This window comes from Halichoerus grypus, chromosome 15 (assembly GCF_964656455.1).
Source record: "Halichoerus grypus chromosome 15, mHalGry1.hap1.1, whole genome shotgun sequence".
Lineage (NCBI taxonomy): Eukaryota > Metazoa > Chordata > Mammalia > Carnivora > Phocidae > Halichoerus > Halichoerus grypus.
Window position 1 is genome coordinate 8623860 of NC_135726.1, and position 13078 is coordinate 8636937.

The 13078-nt window shown below is 45.8% G+C and overlaps 2 protein-coding genes across 3 annotated transcripts in view; one reads left to right on the plus strand and one right to left on the minus strand.

Annotated features, from left to right (window-relative positions):
- MAF (MAF bZIP transcription factor) overlaps nucleotides 1–11544 on the plus strand; it is a 336721-nt gene extending 325177 nt beyond the window's left edge. For both annotated transcript variants that reach the window (XR_013444027.1, XM_078062359.1), the window contains one exon: nucleotides 1419–11544. The gene's annotated coding sequence lies outside the window, so the exon portion shown is untranslated. The remainder of the gene's footprint in view (nucleotides 1–1418) is intronic.
- Nucleotides 1648–13078, minus strand: part of WWOX (WW domain containing oxidoreductase) — a 930620-nt gene continuing 919189 nt past the window's right edge. The window contains exon 9 of the mRNA XM_078062358.1: nucleotides 1648–2722. Coding sequence (XP_077918484.1) covers nucleotides 2534–2722 — 189 coding nt within the window. The 3' untranslated portion in view covers nucleotides 1648–2533. The remainder of the gene's footprint in view (nucleotides 2723–13078) is intronic.

Sequence of the window (13078 nt, forward strand, 5' to 3'; positions counted from 1 at the left end):
GGTAACCAAGGCCAGATGCAGACCTATTCATAACCAGGACGAAAGGAAACGTCTGTGGGGCTGGTGCTGGATAATGTACAGAAGTAATGTGCAAAGTTTATACTCGGTGCTGGAGGACAGCCAGGTCCCGTGCTTGGGTACAAAACCAAATAATCTCCTTCGTGAATAATTCACTCTTTGTATAAATTCAATGCACATATACTGCTGGTCTATGGGTCGGTTATCCGTTAAACAGTGCGATGTAGCAGAAGGTGCATGGATTTGAAGGTGATGGACCTGGATTCAAATACTGACTCTGCTACTCAGCAGCTATGGGCTGTCAATAGGTTACTTTGTTTCTATAAACCTTCAGTTTCATCATGTGAGCATAAAATAAGAAAACAGGTGTGACCAGCAACTGGCATGTAGTAGATGCTCAGTAAATAGTGTCTGCAATTAGTAGCAGTGATAGTGGTAGAGTAGGATCATTATGATATAATTAAAATACAGATTACCTGTGCATATATATTACAAAGATACTATATGGCACACACACCCCTGACTTAACAGTGAGCAATAGCAGCCTTGGATGTAGAATAAGCTATAAAAGGAGCGAGGCTCATGGCATCCACTTGCTCACCTTATGCAATGTGAAGATGCCTGCAGACCCAAGATACAGCAGCGGAAGTGGGTAGTTACCCTAAACTTTGGATTTCCACAGTGTAGCACCGAGTATATGCTTGCTGAGTGAATGTTTATATAAAGACTGTGTCTGTTGGACTTAAGAGAGCTTCTGGGTTTGGGGGAATACTCACCTCTCCTGGTCAGGTTCCCCCAAGCTTCTTCTTACCCTCCTGACCGCAGGATCCATATGGGAATCAGTCAGCACAGTGACCCTGACGGTGCAGGGAGGTGGGCAGCCAGCAGATTCTCCCTTGGTTCTCTTTGATGTTTTGGATATCACCTTGGCTGATGATACTCCAGTGTCTTCTTTGTACTGGTTAACTTCTCCCTTCACCAAATGCCTCCAGCTTAGCTAGAGTTAGTCACCTCTCTGCTCAGCCCGAAGAACTTAAGATGATGCATCCCATTGGAAAGGATGTGTTTAACCTATCAAAGAAGCGGTGGCTTTGGTGTAGGGAATCTGCACGATTTTGACATCACCCCTGGTATTTCCCGGCATTTCAGCAAAAGCGTTCTATCAGGCCAAAGTGGACTTCCTTACATCCCTGCTGGAATGGGAAACGGGGTTAGTTGGAAAGAGACCCCGACTGCCCCCATTCTGATGCATAGAGAGATTCTCTAGTCACCAAGAACTTGATAATTACAGGGGGGAGCAAACCATTGAGGACCGAAAGAACCCACTAGAAGTAATAACAAAACCTCTTGAGGTGAAATTAAACAATAGTCATTTTTCTTTTTCTCTCTTTCTCCAACAGAAAATATGATGCTGGCATGCTAATCGCGGGAGACAACTTGGCCCACAGACAGCCACAAAGCACAAAAACAAAACAAACTCTGAGAAGAAACAAGAGCAGTGTTTTCCTGGCATCTACAAGAAGCGCTTTATTTTTCCTCTAGATTTCTTTTCTAAAAAAACAACAAAACAAAAAACAAAACTGAAACAAACAAACAGTTAAAGAGACAGACAGTGCAAACTTCAGGTGATAATATTCAAGCATGTTCTTTTATTAAGCATAGGATGGGAGGAGAGGAAGATGAAGTGGAAACGCTCAAGCAGGATAACAGGGAGGCTGTGAACCTCCACCATCAGGTTGCTTCTGGAAACTGTAAATGAGGAACGAAGGGCACAACTTTTTTATCCTCTGCCCCCAAAGTATCCTGTATGTTCTCATGGACGCAATGCTTCCTTTCTTGCCTGCCAAGGTGTCTGGAGAATGATTTGCAAAATTTGTTTGTAATAATCTCTCAAGAATTTTTTGGGCAGCTTTGGCGAGGGGGTCGGTGGGCCAGCCCTTTTGCGACCCACCAGCACTGTCTATCCCCCCCATGTCTAAGTGTCACCTCCCTCTTGGCTGGCTGGACCAGGGGTCCCAGAGCTCTCTCCCCCAGTCGCTGCTGCGCCCACTCAGGCTTGGTCAGGACGAACGAAAGGATACGCACCCGCCTCTTCTTCCCTAAACAGAAGGCGGCCAGCTCCTGGCTACAGTGGGCCGGCGGTGGCGGCTGGGGGCACGGGGGGCGCCTGGCTATTCTGAACAGTGCGCGAGAATGGCTTGGGCTCCCACAGCGAGGCCAGGAGCCTGCCCACCAGCTAAGCGTTCAGCTGCCAACAGGCCACCGCCAGGAAAGCAGGCAGACGCCAGCCTCGCCCAGCCCCAGAAAAGACAGCTTGTCCCCTTGGCCCTGCAGTTCCCTGCTTCCCATCGGTACTTGACATTTTCTTCACTCTGTTGCGGCTACTCTCATCCCCTTCACTCCGGCGGGTCTGTGTCGGGGGCGCACGGAGAGCCGCCGGACGACCAGGTGGCGGGGTCCAGCGGCGGCAGCCACGCGGGCCGGGTGCGCGCACCGATGGCCCCCGAGCTGGGGCTCAGCCCGACGGGCTGCCCGGCCCTTCCTGGATCAAGCGCTCGCTGAGCGCCCACAGGGCGCGGGCCGTCTCCTCGCGCTGGGCTTCCGGGGACGGCAGGCAGCGGCAGCAGTTGTTGAAGTACATCCCTCCCAGGCCCTCGAGCTCCGGAGCGGCAGCGCAGTAGACGGTGGTGGCAGCTCCTTGTTGCTGGAAATCAAAGAAAAAAAGACCAAAAAAAAAAATTTTTTTTTTTTTTTAAAGAAAAGAGGTGATGAGCTGACTTCGTTCTGTCTGGGAATTAGCGAGCCTCGCCCCGCCTGGTTCGGATGCCGAGGGTCCTGAACTCAGCACGTGCCTGTACAAGGTATGATGTGACATTCTGGGAAAGCAGATTCACCAACTCTGCTGGCGTCACTTTTCACACCTCGTAGAGGAAAAGGCTTCGACAATAAATACGCACATCGATCAGTCACATCAAAGGTCTCTTCTGAGCAAAGAGAAAAAGACGGCAGGCAACCTTCTGAACACCCAAGAACAAATTCATCCAACCCACTGACTTCTCGATGCATGAGGCAATCTGACACCAAGATGTTTCTAGAACCATCTGTCTGAAGTAAACCAACCACTCTAATAAGGGCCCATCAGATAGAAAACCCAGAGAGGGACTGGTGCCTGATCTTTCCTTTATTTTCAACCACGGTGCTGCTAGGGGAAGAGTTTTCAGTGCTGTGTGAAAATGCTTGAAACACACATATACACGGACTCCCTGCCATACATACATACATGCCTCATGCAGACATGCGACACATGTATTAATTCATCCAGATCCTGTGGAAACCTTTTTGTAAATGTCACATTCACCCCATATTTGCAATGGGACAGTGACTAAGGGGGTACACTTCCTCCCAGCCCACCTCAAATTGTAAGTAAGTTGCAATGAGTGTGATTGATTACTTCGATTCACCTTTTGAGTAAGAGTTGGTGCTGTGGCTAGGGATGTGAATGCCGGTGGGGTACCATATCATCCCGGCTGACACAATGCTGTCAGGGATGCTGTAAAGGGGGCAAGAAATCACTTTGCTTTGCAAGCCATAATTAAAAATAATAGGCTGGTGTTCATAGGGAGACACGGTAGGCACGGCTCTAATTTAAAACCAATACAGTTTATCTGGCATCTTATGATTATTTATGTGCATCACAGCCCTTGCTGCACCAACTAATTATCAGCTGATAGGGAGGGGGGTGGCAGAAGAGGATGGAAGAGGTAATGGGGATAAGGTCACCATTAGGGAAGACACTAAGGACATTTGACAGAGAGGGAAATGCATTTCTGTCCCCACCCAAAGCTTACCATCTTTCCTGCCCCCTACAGGGTTGACGTTGTGCCCAAGGGGAGTGCTTCATGGAGAAACATTCCCCACCCCCCCCCCCCAGATGGTTTGATTTGTGCTTACTGTGATTGTGCTCTAGAACTATTGGGTGCCAAGGTCATTTTGAGAATTAGGATCTCCAGGTGTTATAATTTTAGGAAAGTGCTATAAAGCAGGCTTGAGTTTTTTGCTTGTTTGGTAGGGGAGGACTTCAGTGTCAGTGTATATGGTCATATTTGAATTAATCTGCAAAGTAAATGGTCAAGCGACAGGATTGTGGGGAGCGGTGTAGAGTGGAGTGGGGGTAGGATATCATCAGACTTGAATTCTGATGATTACTGGCTCCTTGACTGGGTTGGACAAGTCCCATTAGTTCAGAATTTGAACACCTGACATGACTTCGATTTAATTAAATAGTAATGGGTGTTTAACTTCCCCAAGCCCCGCACCATGCCTGCTCCCCAAATAGCCAGTTACTTTCTTGGATTCAGCTATTTCTTTTCAAATTGATTTGTGTGGCTCAAGTGTAATGGAAATAGGTTCATGTCATCCAAATTCCCTCTCACTGAATTATCATTGCTAATAACCCTTAGCTTAGCACCTGGCACATTTATCGAAAAAATTTCGAGTGGTTTATCTGACTCCTCTGCATCCCATGTGGGGGAAAAAGGGAAGCAAAGTGCCTCTAAAGACAAATTGAAGAACTGAGATGCTCATCTCGGTAACTCAAGCCAAATATCATCTTGGCCTCAATTCTTAGCAGAGTTCAGGTGGAGATGGTGTTTTGCATAATTTTCTGGATATCTTAGATTTCCATTTTACTTTGCAGCTGCCAAAACCACCAAAGATTGGTCAGGTGATTTGCCATCAGCTCCCAAGTGGTGAGAGAATCCAGTCAGCTCATCCCCCAAACTGAGGCTCCCCACCCCTGCTCGAGAGTGCTTATAACATCAGCATTTGCACATCACGACAGTGATCAGGACCTCTCCAATCCTGAGAGAAGATCAAAGTAGGCCACTGGGGAAAGCAGTAAGAGGAATTCTTCTAAACCCAATGTAGTATCTTGCCACCGTGACCTTCTAAAATGATATCATGGTGCACTCTTGCACTGTTGGAATGGTCTTTTTGCAAAGAAATTCTGCCCTTTCGTTGATGAGAATCAGGTTGACGGGGGAGCTGGGGGACATGCCTTTTCCTTCCAAGGAATCTGAATGCAATTGCTGTTGACCTCATTTCACACGTCGCTACCATGCTGGAAAGCATAAATTTTAGAAAAGCCCCATCATCTTTTACCAAGGGCTGGCTTTGTAGAAGAAAGTGGTGCAGTAGGGGCCCCTGAAAGCAAAGACCACCTTCCCTGCGAAGATGACCTGCAGACGTTTGGCAAAGCCAGCCTCTGGGTTCTTGCTCCACTCAGCTGGTGCCGGCCCCTTTCAGTCCCAAGCCCGCTCCCCTCCTGGCTTCTCGGGGAATTCTCTTTTCAGCTGTACCCATGGCAGCCTCTGAGTGACATCTTTATAGGATCAGATGTGATGACAGTTTAATAACAAGTTCTAATTTTTGGCTCATCAGCTTTTTGGTCTGCCTATCATGAGAATGAGACGGAGCCACATTAGGGAAATCTCATTAGTAAATAAGCCGGTACTGCTGATACAGGATAAAACAAACATTTTTAAACTGATAAAAAAAAAATTTAAAAGAGCCCTTTAATCACCATCAAATGACTGACTTTTATGCCACTTTTTGGGGCATCGGTACATAATTCAGAAAAGATGAAAGAGCCGTATAAAGGAAATAACGTTAACAACTCTGCTATAAAATATCTGAAGCAATGTCTTGTTGGTTGTCACCACCGCTGTACTGATCCATCGTGATAAAATAATAGCAACACCTCGACACATAAACACTGGCTGGAGCTGCGGGTTCCCCTAAATGAATTTTTAAGAACCATTTATCAGAAGCCTGTAGGTGGCGCGCAGTTGCAAACCCCGGGAACTGGGGTGTCGCGGCTCCATCCTGGGGACACGGCGTGAGTTAGGGTGTGGACGACACGGGGACTGAGAATTTTTGGGAAGCCCAGCAGAATCTTTAATCATGCCGGAATGCCATTTCTGATCTAGTCAAACATTTGCAAGCTGCCAGAGGAGAAGTGTGCCATCAATCTTTATAGTGTATGTAAAATTACCTACGATTCTTTTTTGGGATTAAGTTAAGAGTATCTTGGTAATAAGGGTTCATCATTCTCTTTCAGAAATCATTTGTCAGATTTGCAGTACAATCTGGAACTACAGAAAGGTGGGATTTAAAAAGCAGTTGTTTATTTATGGTTGAGGCCCTGAGATCTAAATTATCCATCCTTCCAAAACCCTTTGTTGGGATGAAAATGTTAAGTAGCTGCTTTTCATTAACATTTATTTGATAACCGCTGGCCATCAATTTGGAGCTGTCAGCATGGAATACAAATGGATATTGACTCTTTTAAAGGAAAAGATACAGAGGTTCCTGATAAACAATATATAGTAGAGAAAAAAAATCACCCACATATTGATATTTGTGATGCATTGGTTATACTCTAACTTACATTTTAATAAGGACACATATTACACAATGTTCAGTTTTCAAGTTCCTCTATTTTAAAATGCATGCTTACTTAAAGGGAAGACTATATTCCTGTCTTAAAGTAGATTTCACTATGAGACATATAAAAAAAATAGAGACACGCTGTCATGGAATATCTATATATTCAATGATCTCGAGAGTAGTAGATGTTCTAAGATTGCTTTACTACAGACATATTGATACCAGGACATTGTACGGCAAATGTTGAATGAGTCAGTTCAACAAAAAGTAGTTGTGTCAAGAGACACGGCACGGAAGTTAGCCTGAGCTTGGAACCCCAAGGGCAGGGAACAAGAGCCCTTTTGGAAGTGGGTGGCGATTATTGTGCTGAACTCCCGGGACAGTGATGGAAGGAGGGCAACACAGGTGCCTCTCCAAACCCTCCAAGCTTTCCCTCTTACCCCTCTGGGGTCTGTAAGGTGAACAAACACTTGCCCAGTGCAGAACCAACCACCTGTCTGGTGGCCCCAGAACACGGCAGTGACTTAGCCTTGGTGGAGACGAGGGAATGAGCGCACACGTCTCAGGTGGCATCAGTAGCGGCCTCCACACCCTCTGTCTTTCCCTCTCAGTAACACTCCCGACAGAAGAGTCTGGAACCACTCTACCGGAAAAGCGCAACACCGTGATTCAGAGCTCATCTCCGGATACCTTGGTATACATCTGTTCCTAAAAACAATTACGGGTTTAAATCTCCGATGTGAGAGGCAAACAAAAGCAAACTGCCCCCCAGATGTTGTCAGTTCCCTACCATCAGAGAACAATCGTCTAAGCCCCCACATGTGTTTCATTAGTTCATGGAGTCAGGCAGCGTGCAGGGGAATAAGGCTCAGGGGCCTTCCCCAGGAGCATGACCACAGCCCCAAGCCACCCCCTTCCTTCACTGTTGATGCTCATGCAATCCAGTTGACAGTCGTGAGGTGAGTGCTAATCAAGGAACACACCCACTTCCACCAAAATTATGGGAGGCACTAGAACAGAGCCCCTGAAAGGACAGTATCCCCCGAAGGACACTGTCCTCCAAGCTGTCATGCTCTTCTAGCGAGCAGCTGCCAACAGGGGCTATTCGAGGGGTGACAATGGCTAGCACGGATTGAGAGCTTACAACCCATCAGGCACCGTGCAGAGAGCTTTAGAAGCACGATGTTCTAACCCTGACCCAGCTCTCCGAGCCAGGGACAACTACAGAGAAGCCCGCTTAGTATCAGAGATTAAAAGCAACGTGTTCAAAGCCACATAGGTAACCACACAGATCGACCCGCTCCAGAATCCGTGCAAAGCTGTGCAAAGCCTCCTTCCCAAACACAGGACACAGATGTTTGCATATGGCCCGGGCCCTGCTGTGTGTCTCCCCCTCAGCAGAAGCTTCCCTATGAGGGCCTCCTCGGCCACGCTTTGCCTGGCCACAGTGTGAGGCCCCTGGCTAGGATGAAATGGGTTGTCACGTGTTCACCTGAGAAATGTTAAAAGGACAATTTTTCCATTGTTGATTTAGTCAGTGAACTAAATTGAAATTATATCCATTTGGAATTAACAAGATTGAAGACTCAGCGCCACTTCAGATGATCCAATAGCAAATGGCCCTTAACCGAAAGGTCACCTGATTCAAAATGCCACCTCCACGTGCCAGATTTGCCCAGCTAAGGAACCTACTCTTGGATCATAGACCTTTTTTTCAGAGCATGAACTGAACCACATCAAAACCAGTGAAACCTAAGCAAATCTCCATATTATACATTTGCATACCTGTCGGATGAGGGTGGCCTTTTGGAGGAGAATACCTGACACGTTCTCTGAGACTCTGGTCCCCATTCCCCACCCTCCCGCAATGAGTTCCTAAGAAATTTGCTCCTACAGATTTCGAACAACTGATTCCCACAGAGGCTTGAAACCATACGGGCTTGGATACATGCGGATACTTCCTGTTGGCATCAAAACAGAACTTCCCCCCCTCCCCCCACAGCCTCTGGGAGTTTTGCTAACTCACAGGCTGTTCTTAACATTTATTACAGAAGGGAAATACTACTCAATTTCTCAAATAGAAAACAGTGAAGATTAGGAGTGCAGATTCTTGCTTTTAACTGTGGAGGCTTTAAAAGTCTGAGAGAGTGTTCCAGAACATCCATTTAGATCGCATTCAGACTTTCAGCCTTATGGATGATTAGTGCCCACTCAAATGCCCAGTGAGTTAGGATATTCTCCTCTTGCCACAAGAAAACAGGTTTTTTTTGTTTGTTTGTTTTGCTAAAACAGGTTCTCCAGCGTGGAAAACCTCAGAGGTTCTTTTCAGTTGACTTGTCTCTCCCCCAGTAGGTAGAGGAGTGCCATTCCCCAGGTGACACTGGGGATACGGTCTATGGGGGGGGGGGGGGGCTTGAAGGTGGCAGGCCCAAGCAATGGGCTAGGCCAATCCATTACCAGAAATGTAGCTGGTCCCAGCACAGGTCAGAACCTGCAATTGCAAAGGGTGTCTTGAGTGAAATGTCTGAAGGAGAACAAATGTGGTACATCTTTGGAGACACAGCCACAGGCCTCCATTCGGAGACAGTCTGCAAGGTGACACGAAACCTTTCTTGTTTGCACTTTAGGTATCCCAAATAGTATATCCCCACATCCAAGTCAGACTACAAGGACCACAGCATTCCCCTTGACAAAAGGCATGGGTTTCTAGCAAGGTCACTACAGAGTTTTAAGAGAATGACTTGGAGACCAGGGCAGAATGAGACGCAAAGTCAGGACAAGCGCCGCCGTTATTCCTCTGAGAAATACTTGCAGGCACAAGCTCAGAGACTAGCAGGTTCAGGTTGGAAAGCTGGAAAGGATTTTTTTTTTTTTTTTTTAAGACAGAAGAATATATTTGTCTTCACTAGCCTTAAGTAAGTTTTGGGGAGGAAAAGGCAGCTAATCCCAACCATCCAAAGAGGCCCAAAGCCATGTTTATTCTGGGAAGGCCAGGCACGGGAGGATTTTCACTTAGGCTATCAGCGGGATTTAAGGGCGCACTGACCTTGGTAGGCTTTTCAGGACCTGTGTTTTCAATTCAATGAACTGTTCTGAACTTTCCCTTGAAATAAATGAGGCCCTTTTCATACCTCTTCTGTGTTCCAGAATCCCTGCCATAAATGTTCCAAGGGCTCCATGACAGATTTATGTCTGGTCTCAAAAGACTGGAGAAGCAATATTTAGAATGATTTCATCTTTCTGAGACCTGCTGTTTTCTGAGACTGTAGACCTGCATTGGGGGGGGTGGGGCGGTGCTCTGCATGAGGGAAAGGAAGAGGAACGGCTCAGGTACAATCCACGTGGGCAATACTACTCCTGTTTAGTCTCCCTTCCATCTGTGCCCGCCAAAAACCTACAGCCGATTGGGCCTGAGAGATGGTGTCCTTACAAATAAGGCAGGATACCACGGACTGTCTCCTAGCCATGAAAGAAGCCCCTGGGCGTTTCCTGCCAGTGTGGCCTGGATGACCCACATTGCTCAGAGTACCGTTTCTTTCCAAACGGGGAGTTCTCTTGCTGGGATGGAAGAATGCATTGGGGTACCCATTCTTCCACGGGTTAGTGTGAAACTGCTAAGCAGAAGAGCCATAGAAATTTTCCACCAAAATTGGTATCATCCTTCCACATGGGACAGATCTGATGGTGGCTTACTGGAATTTTCCAACCGGGCTGCCTCCAACACTAGGGCTGAAGGACTACTGGGTGTTTATAAGAGATAAAAGAAGATATTTAGCGTGTGTTAATTTGAAACATTTTACGTTTTTACTCTACTTCTTCATCCTCAGTTATAGCTAGCTCTGTATACTGTATATAAATGTATGCCTCTGTATTTGCCATGTATACTGAAATAAACCTTTGAAATAATTGCCAGGCAGAATTAATGGGTTCTATTGCAATATAATGGTGCAAAGACTATCTTCACAGTCCAGGTGAAACAAAAAGCTTCCCCCTTCCTTTCTGCTGCATGGAATCACCCCGCCAAGTTGGCCTGCCACGTCGGTTCTTTGAGAAAACCAAGAGCTGACTGTTTTTGTGAGCAAGCCAGATTTCAGGGCAAACCCCCCAAACAAGCTGTTCAGATTTTAAGGTAGACAGTTCATTCACACCTAGGTCACAGAAATATTCTACAACGTAGTACTGAAAGGCAGGGGTGGGTGGTAATAAAACCCACGGGGTCTCCTGATGGGGCCACATCATGGCAAGAAATTAACTCTTAACTCTGTCTTCCAGAAACAAATGAAAAAAAAAAGAATGGACTTGGCGATAATTCAGATCTCACAGGCAGGCACCCATGCCTGGCCCCAGTGTTTGCATTAGGTTTGTGCGTTTTCATAGCGAGCTCTCTACAACAGATCATTTCTCAGGCTCAAAGATGCTGGCCTTGTTAATATTTCATTTAGAACACACTGTGGAGAGCGTCTCATTGATATTACGTCCATAATTAATGGTGATAGCTTAGGCACTGCCTTATACAGAGAGAGCTCGTCACAGTGCTCGATGGGTAATGAGAAACAATAGATATTTCATTCACCAGCAGCTTGTTGCTAGTTAGTAGGAAATGATCGTGTGTGCTGTTGCTTTAATTGCCAGGGTAAATAATTCTGCCTCGGTGTTAGTGAACATTTTAAAGCACTCGATGCAAATAGACTAGAAACAAAACAAACAAAAAAAAATTACCTTGATTATACAACACTTTAGCATAGAAAGTTACAAAGGTATGTCTTTCTTTTAAAATTGTATTCTATCATGCAAATATTATCTAAATATGCATGTGCTGACTACTCATCTACTGTATTTTAGGAAATACAATTAGGCTGCCTTTCTCTTCTCCTATGTAGACTGTAAATAACTGTAGATCTTTCTGTTTCCCTATGTAAATATATGTAAATACTAACAAGCTATGCATGCTGATATTCTAGGCAATTTCAGGTACTTTTATAATCTGAAGGCATGTACTTGAACTGGTTTGTTAAAAGGGAAAAAAAAACTCTCTCAAACTCTTTAAAGCTGAATAGAAATTAAAGATTTCTTCCTAGACGGTTGTGGTTTCTTTTGTTTGCTTTCTCATCCCTGAACAGAGCTCCGCTCACGTTCCCTCCCCTTCTCCCAGGGAGGACATACATGGGCATGCACCTGGGCCAGGAACATTGTGGAACTACTTGGCTTTCGTTTCTACCCACTTTCCTTGGGTTTCCTCAATAACTTCTAGAATCATACGATAGGCGTCTTTGGACTTTTCTAGCAAAAGAATCTGGAGTAAAAAAAAAAAAAAAAAAAAGCACAGTGCTAGGTGCTTTCAATCCCCAACCCCTATGAAAGGATCCTGTCATTACCATTTCAAAGATGCAGAAACTGAGTCACAGCAAGATGAACACATGCCTAAAGTGACACTATTAAATGCCTCCCAAACCCTGATTCTTTCCTGTATCCAAGGGTCAGTAAGTAAACTTGTTCTGCAAAAGGTCAGAGAGAAAATCTTTTAGGCTCTGTAGGCCATACAGTCTCTGTCACAACTCAAATCGGCCACTGTTATTATGAAAGCAGCCATAGCACGTTCACCAATGAATGTGGCTGTGTTCCAATAAAACTTTATTTACAAAAGCAGAAGTCATGAAATAATAAGGAAGTGAGCAAAAATGAAGTCCCTTGAGCTTATAAATCAAGCTGTCTCCCTCAGACAAATTTCATTGCCAGGTTTCAATTTAGTTACCTTTTGTTTTCATAAATGGGGATGGAGGAAAAAGGTATGAAAGACCAAGGTAAAAAAAAAAAAAAGAAAAAGGAAAAAGAGATCGAGCAATGCTCACTCTTCAGTGAGGGGAAGGAGGCTATTACCTCAGGTATCTATGGAAACCAAGCAGCACGCAAACTTTTTAATGGTTGGAAAACATCGTTTGTGTTTGAAGATGTTTTCCCCAAGTATGATGCTTCAGTGTAAATGCATTAATTGACAGTTTCCTTCGGGACTTTTTTATTGAAGTGTCCAAACTTAATTTGATGGCACAGGGAACTCTCTGGAGCCCTTGAAGAATGCTGCAGAGTTAGGGCTTTAGAAAACTGAGCCGGTTCTGGCATCCCCTACGAATCTGAGCCTACTCTCCTGCAAAGCAAGTGAAGAACCAGCCCTCACTCCCTGTGGTTTTCCCTTTAGAATGCCCTCTGAATTCACCGTGGGCTGGGAGAGACTCTAGCCTCTATTCTAACAAGAATCAACATCACCTCTTCCGCCCTGCAGGGACTGGGGGAGAAGGAAAGACCTGCGTGTTCTGCTGTCCGGGTGGCAGCGTGGGAGGGTGGGAATAGCCCAGGAGCTGAAGCCATTTTTGCCTTCAAAATTCAAGGGGCAGCCATCTTTCTCACCAACCTTACCCAGCGCTCTGGGTGCCATGCGGGCCATGGAGTCCATTGCTCCTCTGGTTCCCTGGCTGCAGCAACCAGACCCAAGTTCACATCCATTCCCTGGGGCACCGACATACGAACAACGGCCACAATTATTTGTTAGGTCCTCTAAAATTCCAAACACCACTGCCCACCTCTCGCCTCCTAGGCCCTTCACACATATCTCCTCCAA